At 40.0% G+C, this 18225-nt stretch overlaps 2 protein-coding genes and 2 long non-coding RNA genes across 6 annotated transcripts; 1 reads left to right on the forward strand and 3 right to left on the reverse strand.

Annotated features, from left to right (window-relative positions):
- Positions 1-626: 626 nt before the first annotated feature.
- On the forward strand, positions 627-3751 carry LOC117762955 (beta-1,3-galactosyltransferase 2-like). The gene is made up of 2 exons (XM_034587729.1): positions 627-689; positions 2205-3751. Exons 1-2 carry the CDS (start codon positions 646-648, stop codon positions 3337-3339), a joined length of 1179 nt encoding a protein of 392 aa, XP_034443620.1. The 5' UTR covers positions 627-645; the 3' UTR covers positions 3340-3751.
- Positions 3752-7150: 3399 nt separating this feature from the next.
- Positions 7151-8062, reverse strand: LOC117764367. The gene is made up of 2 exons (XM_034590107.1): positions 7982-8062; positions 7151-7817 (listed from the first exon to the last, which is right to left on the reverse strand). The coding sequence occupies exons 1-2, from the start codon at positions 8041-8043 to the stop codon at positions 7151-7153; spliced, it is 729 nt and encodes a 242-aa protein (XP_034445998.1). The 5' UTR covers positions 8044-8062.
- Positions 8063-9371: 1309 nt separating this feature from the next.
- Positions 9372-10998, reverse strand: LOC117762994. Its single transcript, XR_004614103.1, has 4 exons — positions 10950-10998; positions 10063-10111; positions 9830-9873; positions 9372-9469 (listed from the first exon to the last, which is right to left on the reverse strand). It is a non-coding gene; the product is annotated as an uncharacterized LOC117762994 (long non-coding RNA).
- A 1810-nt stretch (positions 10999-12808) lies between these two features.
- On the reverse strand, positions 12809-16399 carry LOC117762983. Of its 3 annotated transcripts, XR_004614101.1 has the most exons (5): positions 16295-16399; positions 15450-15653; positions 14218-14304; positions 13294-13500; positions 12809-13129 (listed from the first exon to the last, which is right to left on the reverse strand). It is a non-coding gene; the product is annotated as an uncharacterized LOC117762983 (long non-coding RNA). The 3 variants fall into 3 exon arrangements; XR_004614102.1 differs by lacking the exon at positions 15450-15653 and having other exon boundaries at positions 16295-16322; XR_004614100.1 differs by lacking the exons at positions 15450-15653; positions 16295-16399 and having other exon boundaries at positions 14218-14843.
- Positions 16400-18225: the final 1826 nt, after the last annotated feature.

The following is an 18225-nucleotide window of genomic DNA, read 5'->3' on the forward strand; positions in this document are numbered from 1 at the left end:
ACATAGAACCTGTAGCTGTGAGTCAGGGGAGACCAGGGATGGTAGGAACGTTTTTTACATATCTGTATCTTAGAGATCTGTTATTCACATATTAACATATGCAGCCGATGTGAACAGCACATTTGTGTAACGGGGGCGGAAAGGAGGCGCCTGGCTTATCTTTGCGCGGCGCGGCGCGGCGCTTCAGCGTCCGGTGTAAACCTGGCGTAAGTGTCGCATTATAATTGATATCACTGATTGGCTTATGCATTGTGTCATAAAAAAATAACTGACATTGGATGTGTGAAATGTTTTATCAAGTGTTTGTCATTGTCTGCTCATTAAGAAGAAATAAAATGTGACATGGGGTGGGAGGGCTGAGGTAGAGTAGATTTAAAGCAGAAGCACAAACCTGAAGTTCCTGTTTTTGGTGACTCTGTGTGTCCATGCGGGACATCAGAGGTTGCAGAGGTTCCCCTCCTCTCTCGAAGTGAGTCGCTACGGGGAGCAGGACGTGCGCGTGGCCACAGGACTGGAGCACCTGGATTTAGTGGCTAGAGCACTTCACGAAATAAACTTCACGAAATAAAGAAGAATTAAGGGAATAGGGAAGGAAGGAAGGAAGGAAGGAAAGAAGGAAAGAAGGAAGGAAGGGTCGCGGGAGTCATGGGGAATGTAGGAGGTGTCTCAGGTGCTAACAGACTGAAAAGGTAAGAACTTTTCTCTCCCTTCAAAGTAAATCGTTTAGTCCAGATCTCACAAATCTGTAGAGAGATTGGATTTAGTTTATTGTAGCCTCGTGCAGAAAGACACTAAAAACCTGTCAGATGACCGTTAATGTTGAATGATCATTCGGTGCTGATTCAGCATCCACGTGGTTGTTTTCCTGTTTCTTTATTATATCGATTTCAATCATTTAAGCTCGTTCAGGACATTAATGCCCCTATTCTTTATTATTTCTAAACCATTTATAAAAATATGTATCTGTCTCTGCAGTTTTTCTTTCATTCAAATTTATAATTTTTAAAACAGCATCCCTATCTTATCTGCAGGAAATGCATTTTCTAGTTAGAAATAATAATAATGCATTTCCTTTGAAATCCTCATTGTGAAACTGTCGGAGGTTTTCACTCCTGCTTCGTCTCCCAGACTTACCTGTTTGACAGTTTGACCGTTCACTGTTGACTCTGACAGTGAAACACAAACAAACACACACGCACACACCAAAGAGACTACATGGCATAACCCAGTGTAGACTCTATAATGTCAACGAGTTAATAAAACAACAAGTCAACCACAGTAATTCTCTCTCTGAAAGAGGATTAAACTAAATGTGACAGCTCTCTGGTTACAACTCCTCACTTTTATTATCATGGAGAGAGTTTGAACTTTCTCTGGCTGCTACATTTCTCAGATGAACAGGCACATTACGTCACCAGGGTCTTTTGTATCTGTCTGTAACTGACCAGCTGCGGCAATGGCCTTGTTACACGTCCCAACTTTCTGCCCCGGTATTTAAGGGAGGGTGCAGGGAGGGTCTCTCTCTCTCTCTCTCTCTCTCTCTCTCTCTCTCTCTCTCTCTCTCTCTCTCTCTCTCTCCTCGTCCCCCCCCCCCCCCCCCCCCCCCCCCCCTCTCTCTCTCTCTCTCTCTCTCTCTCTCTTTTTTTATTTATACAACTGCAGCAGTGGGTGGAGGCTCTGGGGGAGAACTTTTCTCTCCCGTTGTTTGTTTTTGGGCCTAAATACCACAAAGGAAGCAGAGCAACACTCGTCCTGGTTAACTTCCTGTTCGGTATGGCTAAACTGGCCACGTGGAAGAGCAGGAAGAACCAGATGTTGAACACGCCTTCTACAGCCTGACCAGTAACATGGAAGCTTTTACGTCTCAGTGGGGGGTCAGACAGGTTTTATGTTCAGTAGAGGAGGACGGTTCACTGGTCCTTCATTTTTAAACTCCATGTGTGTGTGTGTGTGACATGTAGTTTTTCTTTTGTAAAATATGAGTCTGATTGAAGTGTTATTTATTAATTTTGTTTTTGCTGATGCATGAAATGATCTAAATAAAAGTTATCTTAAAAGTCAAAAAAAAAAGTCTCTCTCTCTCTCTCTCTCTCTCTCTCTCTCTCTCTCTCTCTCTCTCTCTCTCTCTCCCATTTTTTTAATACATTATCTCAGTTGGTCTGTGTAATATTAGAGTCTTATCTGTGTCTCTCTCCTCTTTACAGTCAGGTTGTGGAGAGCCTGACTCCTCTGAAGAAGCCTTTGTTTCACCTCTGGTTCAAGATCCTGCTCGGCCTAGTGCTCCTCATGTTGTGCTTCACTCTGTCCAGTGGCTCTCTGACATGGATGACCTCTCCACTACAAGGGCATTACCACAGGCTCCTTAATTGGACCAATCTGCTTGAAGTCCCATTTTCTAACAAAATTCATCCAAGCCCCACAGTTAATCTAAGTGAAATCGAAGAAACCACCCAATCCCACACTGAACTTCCTACAGCACTTCCTACTGCAGCACCTACAGGAACTCTGTACCACCAAGCCTACCCACGCAACTACCACTTCATTATGAATAACCCAGAGGTGTGCAAAACCAAAACCCCTTTCCTGATCCTGATGGTTCCAGTAGCACCAGGTAACTTAGAAGCCCGGGATGCCATCCGGCAGACATGGGGCAACGGCAGCGTGGTTCAGGGGGAAGTGGTGGTAACTCTCTTCATGCTTGGACTCTCTGAAGAAGCTGATGTGCAGCAGCAAGAGAAGCTCCAACAGGAGAACCTTCAGCACCACGACCTGATCCAGAGTAACTTCATGGACACCTACCTCAATCTGACTATCAAAACCATGGTGATCATGGACTGGCTGGCTACCTTCTGCCCTACAGCAGCATACGGCATGAAAATTGACTCAGACATGTTCTTGAACATTGACAATCTGGTGATTATGCTGCGTATGCCGGGTATACCCCAGGTGAACTACCTGACAGGGATGCTTATGTGGAGCAGGGAAGTAGTCCGTTCAATGGGCTCCAAGTGGTATGTCTCTGAGGAGTTGTACCCAGACCCCTTGTACCCGACCTACACCCTGGGCATGGGATACGTCTTCTCCAATGATCTTCCAAGGAAATATGTGGACATCTCAATATCAATAAAGACCTTTAACATAGAGGATGCCTACATTGGTGTATGCATGAAAAAGCTAGGAATTGAACCCATATCACCACCAAATCCCTCCCAGTTCAGGGCCTATAACGTGAAATACGACCGCTGTGAATATTCACAGATCATCACCTACATCCTTGGTTCTGCTCAAGAGTTGATAAATTACTGGACAGACTTGAAAAGGCCTGAGCCACCTTGTTAGGACACTGACTACTACAAATACAGAGAAATCGTTTGGCTTGAAGGGGTTGGGTGACAGAGTTCTGGGAATTGTACTTATTTATAGATTTATTTTACCTTAGTTCAGAATGTGAATGAGCCAATTGTGAGTCAATACAGTAGTTTCTAAACAACTGCACGAAATAAATATGAGCATTTATTAACTTTGGTGAATTTAAAACTCCTAAAAAACTTTATGAAGGATATGTGTATTTGTTAAGGTTTTGTTTCTGATAGAAATGGGTGGAAGTGGAAATGTAATCAGGGTTATTGGCGCCCTGAGGATCTTTTTGATGAGAGGGTTTCTGTATTGTTTATCCTGTATTTGTATGCACAAGGTGCATTTACATACAGTACATTTTTTAATTACATTTTATGCAATGATGCTGCACAAATGTTGCAATGGTCAAAACCACTCGAAGCTAATGGAACAACGATGCCATTGGTACATTTTTGGGACGAAATGTTGAATATTAAAATGATTACCTTTCAGGTAACCTTTGAAATGAAAGAAGTCATTGGCAACTGACAGAAAGGTGCACAAGTTATTATTTTTTAAATGATAACAATAAAACAAACTACTAAGGAGTCCTTTAAAAAATGTTGGAAAAGAAGGTGACTGACTCATTAACTTAATATTTGTCTGCCTGTGCTCCTGCTCTTTGTTCCCCTCTTGTCTCCCCTGTAGCTGATTCTTCTACGAGGTGGACCTGACCTCGGAATTAAAGCTGCTCAAGGGACGTTTGGGACGTTTGATTCTGATTTTTATATTGTGTTGAGTTTTAAATTGGTGTCAATAAAGCTCATGGCTCAGGTGGTTTCAATGGTTTTCTGATTTGAGTTCTTTAATCCCCAGTGGGCTGTCCATTGACGGGCCTTATTAGAACAGATTGGGTTCCACTTTTACTACAGTGTCTTTGAAGGGTTCAGGAAGTTGAAAGTCCAAGATGGATGGATTCGTCTTAAACAGACTTTTTCAGACCCTGATCACCGACTTCATCTGCAAATGTTCGAGACTAGATGTCAACACAGTCACGTGACTGACCTTATAAAGCTGGGCTCGTCGCGCTCAGGTGTGTCCGGGTGAAGACGCGTCCTCATCAACGTCCACGTCAGGAGCTCCACCAGCGACCGTCCGCCATTGTTGTGCAGGTACCTCGCGTCCCTGGGGATCCCTCTGCGTTTCTCCTGGTCCGTAAACAGCGGTCGGTTGGACTCGTCACGCCAGACAACGCTGTAGGTTGCGTGTAGCGCCATCGCAAACGGGTAAGAGCTGTGTGTCTAAGAAGATGTTCGGAGTTCAGTTAACGTGATCACCAGGTAATCTCCACCTGGGGCGATTAAGTGATCTTCATTGACTGCTGTTCGCCACGAGTTGGAGTTTTAAACCACACCTTCTGTTTAATTCACGTGTTGTATGTTTTTCTTCCGAACTTTATTCCCCCCATTCTTGATTTATGATGGATTCAAGATGATTGTTATTTGGGTTCTAATTAGAGAAATATTGCCTTGCCAATGGTTTTTGATTTTATGTGAAATTTCACTTCCCATCTGCCCACAAGCCGTTTCTGTGGTTTGAGGTTAGGTAGGTGATGGCATTCTCTGCGCCGCAGATCAGCTGTGTGTCGGTTGTCTGTTTTTCACACGCGCTGTGTGTCGGTTACTGGCGGTGGAGTTGCCGGTTTATCTCCTGCATTTCCTCCAAGAACAAGTTGGTTTATGCACTGAAGTTAATGTCAGGACTCGACGGTATGAAGATGCGCATCTTCCGGTCTGTCGATAACAATCAGAGCCCCGTTAGAACGAATGAGTGGATTCAGAAGGTGACACGCTGGAGGGCTTTTACTTTGAAACAGGTTCTGAAAAAAGTGTTGTAACTACATTTGTGTCTCAGACCGATACACGTTGTGGTTCACAGCAGAATAAACAGAGAAAATGATCTTTCACCTGAGTTTTAATGTTTATCCGGAATTATGTCACAAACAAATGGTTGCAACACTTCCTGAATGCCTTTTCAAAACTGTGTAGTACTGGTATTTATTTGTGTACAAGGGACTTCTTTCATAGAAGGAAAAGTCAAATTTATGGCCACATTCAAATTAAAGCCTTTATGTAAAAAACATTGTCCTGCAGTAGCAGCTCCTCTGCAGAACATGCACGCTATACATTGTGCATTGTAAATATGAATTGATATTAATTTGAATATTTTTGCATTGAATAGAAAAAGTTGCACAACTGCCCTGTGTATATTTATTTCTTGTACATTCAGCCTTTAACAGAAATTGCAAAAAAATAATAAGTATGACCCTCCTGACTTTTTTTGTTTTTTTTTGGAAGATATCAGGGTGGTAGATCTCGTCTTATGTTTGGAATTAAAAAGTGATCTTGGCCTCGAAACACTTAGTTAGTAAAAGCCTTGCCAAATTAAATAAATGTTCTCCAAAGAATTTATAAAAGCTCCCTCCCTCTAACGTGTGTGTGTGTGTGTGTGTGTGTGTGTGTAACCACCAACACTTCCTTTCATTGTTTTATCATGTTTATATATTATCCAGTACTTGTTGTATTTCAGCTCAGCTGTTTGTCACATTCATGGATAGGATATCTCGTTGCATTCAAGGTCTTCTGAAGTGTCTGGTTTGATAAATAATTCAGAAAAATTGGTTTTTATGTTTACATTTGTAGAATTGTTTATATTTGGTTGTATTTTAGATTTATTTATAGTTTATGATAAAGTTGATGGTTAAGCTGTAGAATATTAAGCCTTAATAATTATCAAATTAACAACAACACGACTAATACAAATTTGAGGTGTAAAATAAATGATGAGATTAAATGTGTTGATTAATCTGCTGTAACTGCTTTTGATCACTGATTTCTAATTACTTTCTCAATTATCATATATATATATATATATATATATATATATATATATATATATATATATATATATATATATATATATATATGGGCTGGGCAACGATTAAAAGTTTTAATCGCATGATTTCCCTGATTAATCGCATTTGTATACGCAAAATCCAATAATGAATTCAAAAGTAGTGTATAGCGCACTTTTATTTTAAATGTTCTGCCATATGAACGAAAGTGCCATAACATTTGTTGTGCAAACACTTTTAACATCAGCATTTTAATACAGTAGCAGTTAAATAAAATATTCAGTGTAAATCTCAACTTAAACAATGTTATCAAAGCAAATACAAAATTAAAGCTCATTGCCACTGCCAGGGCATTAATGTTATCCTGTTTGTTATGAAAAAGAAAAAAACTGGCCACAATCATATCATTAAAACAGGCAATTTCTGAGGTAACAGCAGAAACATTTTACTTTCTTCAGGGAGCAGCATAACCAGTCTAGTACCAAATGTCCCTGTTAGAGTGAGACACCAGAAAACACTTTCAGTGCAGTTTGTCAATTCCTAGAACTTGACACTGTTATTTTAAATGTACTGCCATATGAACTAAAGTGCCATAACATTTGTTGTGCAAACAAACACTTAACATCAGCATTTTTATATAGTAGCAGTTAAATAAAATAAATACTTTGTGTAAATCTCAACTTAAACAATGTTATCAAAACAAACACAAAACTAAAGCTTATTGCCACTGCCAGGGCATTACTGTTGGAGTGTGGTGAAGCACCAAAAAGTTCACTGCTGGCATTTACTGTGCAGAGGACTAGTCTGTAAAGTCCATGTTTATACTGGATTTCCTTTGGTCAAAAAAGAACCAGAAAACACTTTCAGTGCAGTTTGTAGATTCCTAAAACTTGATGTTTTTTACTCCTCTGCACTAAGCCAGTTGCTAAGGCACACCAGATTATTTACATTTTCAGATGATAAAGAAGCTCTCTTCTTCTGGACAATATGACCAGCAAGAGAAAACAACCTTTCGCAGGGGACGGAGGTTGCCGGTGTGGCCAAGTACTTCTGTGCATAGGGGGCCAGCCTGCTGTGTGAGCCTGCATGTTTGGACCACCACTCTAATGGACAGGAATCTGAACTGATGGTGGGCTCTGCTCTGTATCGACGCACACTGTTCTCAATTGAGTCTTCTTCCTGTTCAGAATCAGACTCAGATGAAACAGCCAATAGGGTTAACTTTTTCTTTGGTGGCTCTGAGTTTTTTTCTTCCCTAGGTTTCTCTGCAATAACCCTCTGTTCCTTGACTAAGTTGGTGACTGAGGCCCACACCTCACTCCTCTCAGCTCTGGGTATACACTTGAGGTCCTTGAATCTAGGGTCCAATGCAGTAGCAATCTTCAGATATGCAATGTTGGCAATTCCCTTGCGTGTCTCCATGTCATTTCTGAATGTAGACTTGAACTTGGTCACGTAGGCAGGGTCATCATCTGAGCTCTCCATCACCCGGGACAGATGGCAAAAAGCAGGCAGAGCCACAGAGCATGAGACATACTTTTCTCCTCCCAAAAGTTCAGTCAAATACCTGCAACAGAAAATCAACTCCACTTCAGTCAAAAATAAATTGCATTCACTTACAGTATACACAAAAAATATCCTCTACATATTCATGCTGCATTTACACATTTACACTATTTCTCTCTTACATGCACTCAGACAGGATAGTGAGAAATATGATGTAAAACATACCTGCAAGGCTCCAGTAGCGTTTCCAACCTCTGCAGTTTGTCCATTTCAGCTGTAGTTGGCATGACAATCTTGGTGTTTGTGGTGAGGCAACCCAGTCTCATCAGAAAACGTACACCACCTACGTTGGTCCACTTGGAAAAACGTAGTATTCTCACAATTTGGCCTCTCAGATTGTGAGATACCTACGTTTTTGTCTGCCCATTGTTTTGCATTGGCCTGTGCCCACGTCACGTGACTCTCAAGATCCCGTCTGCGAAAACGAAAACATGGCGGACATTCCTTGTATTTTCAGATAAAAATGTCATTTTATAATATAGTTTGGGCATTAAAATACATTCTGACACCATTTCTAGCGAGAAATATGCTCTTTGCTTCCACAATCTTCAGCCAGTTCATGCTTACGATCTATATTTTATTAGTTATCACGAATATTTTTCAGATCTCGCCAGAAAAATCGTAGTAATGTAACGTTTTTATCGTTGCTATGGTGGTTGCTGTGAACGCTGCCATGCCGTAAACCACGTCGTAGCGTGCTGTTTGAATCATCGTCCGTGCGTTGCGTCGTTCAGTGAGCGTGAACGTTATTCACGTTATTTGATATTAATATTTGATGATAGATTACACCTCTAATTCGAAGGATCTAAGAAGTCCCCGCAACTACATTCATACCGAGGCGGGCCCGAGTGCGCATGCGTGAGCGGACCCGTCATCTTGGACGGCTTAGTATAGCGAGTGCACATTTTTACAGTATATATGCCTATTGTGTATTTGATAAATTTGATATGGACTGATGATGAACATTAAGATTATTTTTCGTATATCATTAATACATTTTTTATCTTTACTTTTTTCTTATAACTTTGTATTTGTATTTCTGCTATGTAAAGAGTTGTTTGTACACTGTTAATCTTCATGTGCTCTGTAATAGCGATGAATAATAACAAATCTGCTGTCTACTTGAATTTTAATTTTTTTATTTTGTATTACTGTATAGAGATGATAGACATACTGTATAAGGCAATATATCAATTATATAATTTATATATAAAATTCAGCAAACAATTCCAGCAGCAAATGGTTTCAGCAGTTCACACAAGGCGTTGGGGTTTGAAGGGTTTTTAATGTACCATACATACAAAACAAATTTGACTACATTCCTAAAATATAAATTAACAGTAAGCTAAAGAAACAGCAAGATAGTCTTTTCAATTAAACAAATACAAATAATAGTAATATTACATTATTAATATATACTGTATATACAGTATATATTGTATATACTGTATATATATTGACATGCTCTGTTGTAATACATCTATATATATATATATATTAACAAAAACTTCTTGAAAAATAAACACTTAACATTGAACCTTTTATGTCACATTTCTGTGTGTGTATGCGTTTTGTGTATATTCATGTTGTGTGTATGTATGTCAACTCCCGGTGTTCTCCTTTGGCACACACTGCAAGCGCCACGTCTTCCCACTGTAATTAACCAAGAATTTTTTTTACATTAGCATTGAATGGAATTCAAAACTTGACAAGGAAGAAGGGCAACGAGACACAGCGAGCTATAAATGCCATATGCATTTAACATGCACACAGTAAGCTGATTAGTGTAAATGACCTGATTATTGTAAGAGTCAATTGTCAAGACAATAGTTTATACTTTCAAATAAATAAATAGCACCACATTAGCAGCAACAATTTACATAAAAGTAAAGAAATGCATAATGTTATATAAGAAAAACTAACGATATATAATAATTTCTTAATTGTAATATTGCAGTAAACATTAAGTAATTTTAGGGACAATCAAATCCAATTAAGAGACATTGTACATACCACATGGAACAGGGCTCCCGCTCCACCAGTTCCATTACGTTCCCCTGAAACACATTAAAACATGTTTACCATTAAAAGCAAACCTATGGTCAGATGACTTTACAGTTTGAAGTTGTGGTGATTGTAAATCCAGTTAGTATCTCTGTAGTACAACATTTTTTTGTATATTACAACTACATTTTTTGACCTCAAATTACAACAAATAAAACCTTCAACCTTTTGCTTTTCAGTACCTTCTTCACCGGGTAATACTTCTCTCCTCCAGTGATTGAATGGTTGCTTCTGAAAGAGCAAAACAAGAGTACACTTACTCTCAATCTGACCTCATATATTTTAATATTAGCATTGTTGCACAATTTGATAATCAATTGTCAGTGAACATCCTAATACTCCTACCAGAGCTATGCATTTAGCACATGCATCATGGAGATCATGGGAACCTACTGGAAATGCTAAAAAACTGGGTGGGTCAATCTAGGGCTGCAACAACTAATCGATTAACAGTCGACTTCCTCTCCAACAAAAAACAATAGTGTTTGGGGTTCCACAGGGCTCCTTCCTGTGCACTTTTAACTTGACATGATTCCCCTTGGCTTTATCATCAGCAAAAATAACATGATTACGTTGACCAGCAACATTTCATCTCATTATCCGCTGATGACTTCAAACCCATTAACTATTCAGCTGGTTGGAAAGAAATAACCACTAGATGGCAGCAAACCTTATTTGGCTTTAGAACAGGGAAAAAAACAGATCATGCTTATGGGTTTTAAATCATAGACACTAGGGCTGTACAAGATATCTAAAAATTACGGTCATCGCAATATCAACATGGGCGATGTACATATCACAAAAGACTGCTTGGACTGCGATAAATGGTGTTCAATGTGCCATGTATTCACGCTCTGCATGTCAATATATTTGGCCAATTTGGCCCATTTACATAATGTGATGTAGTGTCATGACAATTGTAGAAACAAAGTTCACAAACATCAGTCATCTTTAGGAAGATTTCAAAGGTTAGTTACTCTGACCTACATGTATGTATTATTTACTTGTGTAACACCTTAGTAAAAATACGTTATTGTGTTCGTTTTCTAAAAATGTCACCACAACATACCCTGATTCAACATGGCACTGGGAGGCTGCATGTCAGGACTGGTGGAGGGTTGTTTGAGAGGACAAGCGGCCAGTTGGCTGATGGGTGGCTGGTTGGCAGGGATGATGGAGGGTTGGTGAGTGGAGGGATGCTGGTTACTCCAACCTCAATGGAACAAAAACACATTAATATCAGAGTAATGTTTTGTGGTGCATACTAGCATATTCATTATTTTCAATACATATAAATAAAATACATCCATACAACTTAATTAGATCTATGCTTTAAATGTGGTGTTTATGACTTTTGCAGTAGACTGAGCTATATGTTGAGATTTCACATTCAAGTTAGTATACACATACACACTACACTATACTATACATTCCTAACATTTCACACCAAACTGAAACGTTAGGAACCAATATAAACTCTGCTCCATGGTAATTATTAACAAATGCCTAATACTTTTCAATACTGAAATATTAAAATTCATAATTGCTCGTCCCATACCTGTCCAGGAGCATCAGCTGTTGTGGAGCGTGTCAGGATTCCCGCGATGATGACAATGCCCGCCCCCTACTCTGGTTCTGATTGGCTAACCCCTGACCCTAACTCTGACGGTCCTCATTCCTAAACACCAATACATAGCTCTGGCGCCAATCAGGATTACTAGCCAATCAGAGGGAGAGTAGGGCGGGTGATGACTTCGTCATCCCACAGGCCCCCCCCACCACCACCACCATCCCTAACTTGCAGCCACCCCTCCCCCACACACACTGTGTACATACTCTCTGGACTACTTATGTATTCTCTCACAACAATATTTATACTTGTGTCCATATATTATGTCCATATACTTACACCAATACTCTTCTGCATGATATATTTTGAATACTTCTGAACATTTTGTATGTGTTCATACTGTATGTATCTTAGTGTATTCATTTTCTACTTTCACTACCAATGACATTGACTCTGTATAAATCTATGGTATCCATCTGACTTGATACATATATCTGCATTCAATTTGGGCAAGTGTAGACCTAATTTTCCTTGTGAAACACTTTTCATATCACAGTCTTCCCTTTGATTTTTAACATTGCTACTCCCTTCCCCTAGACCCCAATGCAGCATGGTCCCTGGTTTTCAGGATTACAGTATAGAGTACCTAGTGGGTGCATGTTTTAAGAGGACCCAAATATGAACTACTAAGACATCACATTGTTTCTCTTGAGCTCATGGAAATGACCTTCACCTTCCACCTACTGTCACCTGAACCATACCGTACTGGGTGTGATTTGAGGTTTTGACTGTTCATACCTGGACTATATCTTCACTCCAAGTGGTGGGACAGCCTCACACTTGGATGTAAACCAATTTTAGAACATATTTGCTTATACTGGAGATCTTTTAAAGTAATGTCCCAGAAATGATTTCTGATAGAAACCCCTGCCTCATTACCGCTTACCAGCTACTGATTTAAAGTGAAACATCTATTGCTGTACTGCTGTGTTCATTTCTTTGATGTTAAGAATGTTTCTCATATGACCTTATCAGATTGCATTGTGAAACATCTGGGTCACCTAATTTTAGTGTAAACAAGAGGGTGGACTCTGACTTATGACTGGATGTATTTAGCACTGATACACAAGCTTGATGTTACACATCTTAAACAATATGATATGGGCGCCACTTAGACAACCAGACCTGTGTGCTTTGCTGTGACTATAAATGACTGAAACCTCAGATAAAGAAAGTAATTTTCTGACTTCAGTAGCTGAGGTACTCTCTACAGAATGTAATGTGCCCATTCTACTTCAAATCCATTTGATCCTTTTGTGTTTATTTTGCTTAAAGCAGAGCATTCACTGCTTTAACTCAATCAGCATCTTATCTGCCAATAACATGGTGTAGAAGTGCAAGGAAATCCCAATATGTTATGATCAATGTCATTTATTATGCACAAAAATTACATTAAGGCAGTTGCTGGAAATGATATGATCAACAATTCTCATGCAAAAAAATACAAAAATAGTGTTTGGGAGAGGGGGTTTCAGAGGGAGGGGGCAGCTATGGAGAAAGTTCTGTCACTCCAGGTTTGCTGCTTGGTGTGATGGAGACAGGAGGTTAGCATCAGGAGCGGAGGCTGCAGGAGGGAGTGTGGAGCTGGAGCACAGTGGTACAGCTTCACTTGAGAAGAACTGAAGGACACAAACAAACCATAGTGTTAAATTCTGAAGATGGTTCCCTCTGATGATTGCTATGCTAAAGCTAACAGCTACCCAACACAAAGCTAAGGCCTTCCTAAGGCTGCCAGGGAGTAGCAACAGTAGCAGTGCAGCAACAGAGTTATTCACACGTTTACCTAATCACAGCACTCGCAGTTCTTGAGCAGCGAAGAAGTAACTCTCCATGTTTTCCTCTTCAGAGGAGGAGTCATCCAAAGACATTGTTGCCGTTCCAGAATATGTCGGACCCACTGCAGCCTGCTGAGCTTGAACTTTGTGCAATCTTCTCTTGAGCACGCAGAGTAGACCCTCATGTCCCGTCTCCGTAAATGCCTCAGTACTGCCTGAGAATATATGATAAAAAACAAAACGTTTTAATAGTGCGTTTGTGTGTATGTATATATACACACATACAAGGCTTTCTTTTCTACAGAAATCTTTTTCCTGAGTTGATGTCTCTGCTTATTGCCATCTAGAATGTGAAACCAAACACTAACATTTTAATGCCTCTGCAATAGCCAGTTGCCGGAGGCATAACTGTATGTTTTCGGGTTGTCCATCTGACTATTTGCCTTAAAGTCAAAAGGTCAAGGCCACAATGACCTCATCTTACGGTTTCAGTTGTCGAGGTTACAGTGACATTTATATGAGAAAAAGTATGTAGAGATATGTACACAGAAACTGCACTGGTTAGCGGAGTCATACAACCGCAGTGCGGTAATTCTAGTTTTGTTTTTTTTATAAATGGGTTAGCTATTTTTACAATCTACAAATAGTAATCAATACATTTTGTCACAGTATGTTACACAAAGAAATTGGCATTAAAGTTGGCATCTTGTCTCACCAGCCTGACGATACAGCTGAAATCTTTGCTGCTTAATGCTCAAATAGAGTCCTCAATGGCGTTCTGTAAGTCATTTTGATTGGTTGGTCCTTGTGAAGAGGAGAATAAAATGAATTAGTGCCAATATCAGTTTACAATCAAACCTTTTTGTGTAGACCTTGTGTAAACAGAGTCAAAGGACATTGTGCAACAATGACATACATTTTTTCCACAGTACCTGTCGTCCACTGCTGAACATCTGACACCCATTACTGGACTGTGTCTTCCTGTAGAGTGGTGATGTTCTCAAGGTCCTTTGCACAGTCTGTCAAAACAAAATCAGAGTTACAAAATGTTAATGCTGCACAACCCTTTGCAGATACGGCTAGTATTTGCACACCACATCGGAGCAAAACAAAACTGCAGTCTGTGAAGCAAGCAGTTTTTGTAGATATAAGGGAAGTGCAAATATTTCTGCACGGAACATATTCAGTCCCTTAAGCAAAAAAACAATGGCCGACAGCAACCTCAACGCCTTCGTCTACTTACAGACTAGTGAGTCTCGTGCTGCCGCCCACTGACCGATATAACATCGCTCTTTTCTAAAACTAATGAAGGCAAATTCACACATGTAGACAGAAATAAACAGTATAAATTAAAAAGGTGTAAATATTGCTAACATGATGTTTGATGGGGTCATCATTATACATAACAGAGGAAAACTTTGCACATCTATTTCATGAGACAGGCGACAGGTGCGTAGGAGAAGGATAAATTCAGAAGGTGGTGGGGTTTTTGTTTTCTACTTTCCAAACATCATTATTCATAAATAAAATTGGTAGGGTACAAGAAAACGTTGCGTCGTAAAATAAGGGACAATGTAATATAACTTTACGTGTTTTATCGTCTCATGGATGTAGTCAACCAAGGAAGACACCTCAGAATCCTTGGCCAGAACAACAAAAAATCAATCAAGTCTCAAACATATAAAAATATATACATATTTACAAATGTACTGTTTATGGCACTCTAAATTTTTTACCCTGGTTGGCTCTTAAAGCCGTATAGTTTACGGATCCCATCCACTGCAAAAGCCAACATGGAGGGTGTGCACGCAGGGCACTGAATGCTGCACATGAGACAGCCTCTCAACTTCAAATTTGGCATAGGTCTATTCCAGTAATGCATTCTGCATGGTATCCCCACATATCTTAATCTGCTAGAAAAAGACAAAAATCCAACCCATGCCCCACCCTAACCCATGCTTGGTCAAAAATCAACCATTCTAGGAAGCAAGGGAAAAATAATTTGATGTACTAAATTCCAGTAACATCAACGTTAGTCAGCGGAGGTATTCTTTCAGTGTGATATTAACTTATATTTCACCCAGCGTACTTTGGGGATTTAATAAAAAAATTATATTTAGTATATTATATAAAATGGTGTTTGTGGTATGTAACTTAAAAGTACCTCTTTAAGGGTAGGAGAATTTCTCTCCCTCATCTTCCTCGATGTATGTGGATGGTGGCAGTGGCTTAAACCCGGCTTCTGTTTCTCGCCAGGTCTCCTTCTCTTTGGGAGAGGCTGCCCTTCCTGTTCCTCATCAAGCAAAACAAACTGTTTGGTCCCAGTTTTTGACGTTGCTGAAACTCCTGTAGCTTCACTTGGATCCTCCTTGATTAAAAAACAGAACATACCAATTGTTACTTAAACTGTATCGCAACGCCCGAACATCTTGTTTTGAAAACATTATTGTCATATTGCATACTATAAATTAAACCAAATTGATCTGATATTGTGGAGTAATGGTAGACAAATACATCCCTTGTTAATCTAAAGCATTCATAAATCAAAGTTCAATCATAAACCATCCTTAATTTGAAAGACGAAATCAAACTATCACACTCCAAAAATAGGGAAGCTCTCAAAACTTAGAATGAATGTATAGTGAAGGCCCCACAATGGGCCTTTCACCCTGCACCCTACACTGTATCGTGTAGAACTATTTTATGGGCTGATTCGTGGTTTCTGTTAGTTTCCTTATACCATTACATTATCTGTTTATGTTTATATTTATATTGTAGCGTCCCTCAATGATGAGCTAAGCGTCTGGAACTGGTCTCACCAACCATGTATTCACATCCCAGGTAACACAGGCTACAATGGGCCGTAGCCTGAGTACAAACAATAGAATATTAGCAAATGAATAGCATCCATTGTCTGTATCGACAGACTCCACATTCGCTGTGTCAGCACTCGGACTGTAAACCCAGATCGTTACAATATTTAAAAACAAAACAAAATAAACTACTTACCTGACAGAAGGATTATAACATCGTCGTCTTCCAAGCGCTCCATGTTTATGACGTAGCTTTGTGTTAAATGGACCGGAAAGTTAAAAAAAACTTTATTTACGACAGTCATACGACAGGTCCGCTCACGCATGCGCACTCGGGCCCGCCTCGGTATGAATGTAGTTGCGGGGACTTCTTAGATCCTTCGAATTAGAGGTGTAATCTATCATCAAATATTAATATCAAATAACGTGAATAACGTTCACGCTCACTGAACGACGCAACGCACGGACGATGATTCAAACAGCACGCTACGACGTGGTTTACGGCATGGCAGCGTTCACAGCAACCACCATAGCAACGATAAAAACGTTACATTACTACGATTTTTCTGGCGAGATCTGAAAAATATTCGTGATAACTAATAAAATATAAATCGTAAGCATGAACTGGCTGAAGATTGTGGAAGCAAAGAGCATATTTCTCGCTAGAAATGGTGTCAGAATGTATTTTAATGCCCAAACTATATTATAAAATGACATTTTTATCTGAAAATACAAGGAATGTCCGCCATGTTTTCGTTTTCGCAGACGGGATCTTGAGAGTCACGTGACGTGGGCACAGGCCAATGCAAAACAATGGGCAGACAAAAACGTAGGTATCTCACAATCTGAGAGGCCAAATTGTGAGAATACTACGTTTTTCCAAGTGGACCAACGTAGGTGGTGTACGTTTTCTGATGAGACTGGGTTGCGTGAGGACGTCCCTCAGTGGCTGTTCATTTCTACGGATGCTTTTTATCATGTCCAGAGTAGAATTCCATCTGGTTTGAACGTCTTGCATAAGCGACTCCTTCTTCTGTCCATGTTCAACTTGTTGTTGCTCTAATTCTGCTGCACTTGCTGGACTGTGTTTAAAGTGCCCCACAACCTTTCTGCACTTGGCCAGGACAATGTCAAACGCACTGTTATGCAGAGATACTGTGACAGAACGCTGGAGACTGTGCGCGAAGCAGGGGACATGATCAAAAGGCAGTTGTCTCGCAGCAGCGATCATATTTCGTGCACTATCTGTGCTAAGTGTGGTGACTTTATTTGACACATTCCACTGCTGTGCAACGTCAGTAAAGTGTCCCGCGCACGTTTCAGCATAATGTCTCTCCTCTGTTTTCATCACAGTCAGAGCATGTGAATGCAGCGCCCACTTTTCATCAATATAATGCCCTGTAACTCCGAGGTAATTGTGGTTACCGAGTGATGTCCAGTAGTCCCCAGTGAGAGCAACAGCGGGTGCACGTTGTAAAGTTGTCGCCTTTGCAGTCCTCTCCTTTTCATACAACTCATGTATTCTTCGCGTGATGGTGCGTCTTGAGGGCATCTCATACCTGCCGTCATTTGTTGCGATTCTCAAAATGTTTCTCAGAGCGACGTCTTCCACAACACTAATCGGCCTGCAGTCTGTAGCTATCCACTTCGCTATGGCATTTGTTAGCTTCTCTTGCCTTTGTTTATCTATACTCCTCCCTGCATCTAACGGAGTCTGCCGAAGCCTCGCTCCACTGTCTGTTTCGTTGAATGATTTGCTGGTATCAACTGTGTGTTTTGCATTTAGGTGATATTTTAGACTGGAAGTACTCCGGTGATAAGAAAATTCAACTTGGCAGTGGTTACAAATAACTTTGGTTCTGTCAACTCCGCCGTCTGGAAGAACTTTAAAATGAAAATGGCCATGTAAAAGCTCCGTACCCTTCTCCATGTTTGTTTATTCGCCAATTCTTTTCTTTTCCGGTTCCGCAGCAGTCAGCAACAGACTTTCACAAAATAAAAGCCTGTGAGCAACAGACTTTTACAATAATACAATAAATAATAAAACCTGCGCTAATGCGCGATAAAATAATTGTTGGCGTTAAATAATTGATGAGTTAACGCGATTATAACGAGTTAACTTGCCCA

This window comes from Hippoglossus hippoglossus, chromosome 1, assembly GCF_009819705.1.
Source record: "Hippoglossus hippoglossus isolate fHipHip1 chromosome 1, fHipHip1.pri, whole genome shotgun sequence".
Classification (NCBI taxonomy): domain Eukaryota; kingdom Metazoa; phylum Chordata; class Actinopteri; order Pleuronectiformes; family Pleuronectidae; genus Hippoglossus; species Hippoglossus hippoglossus.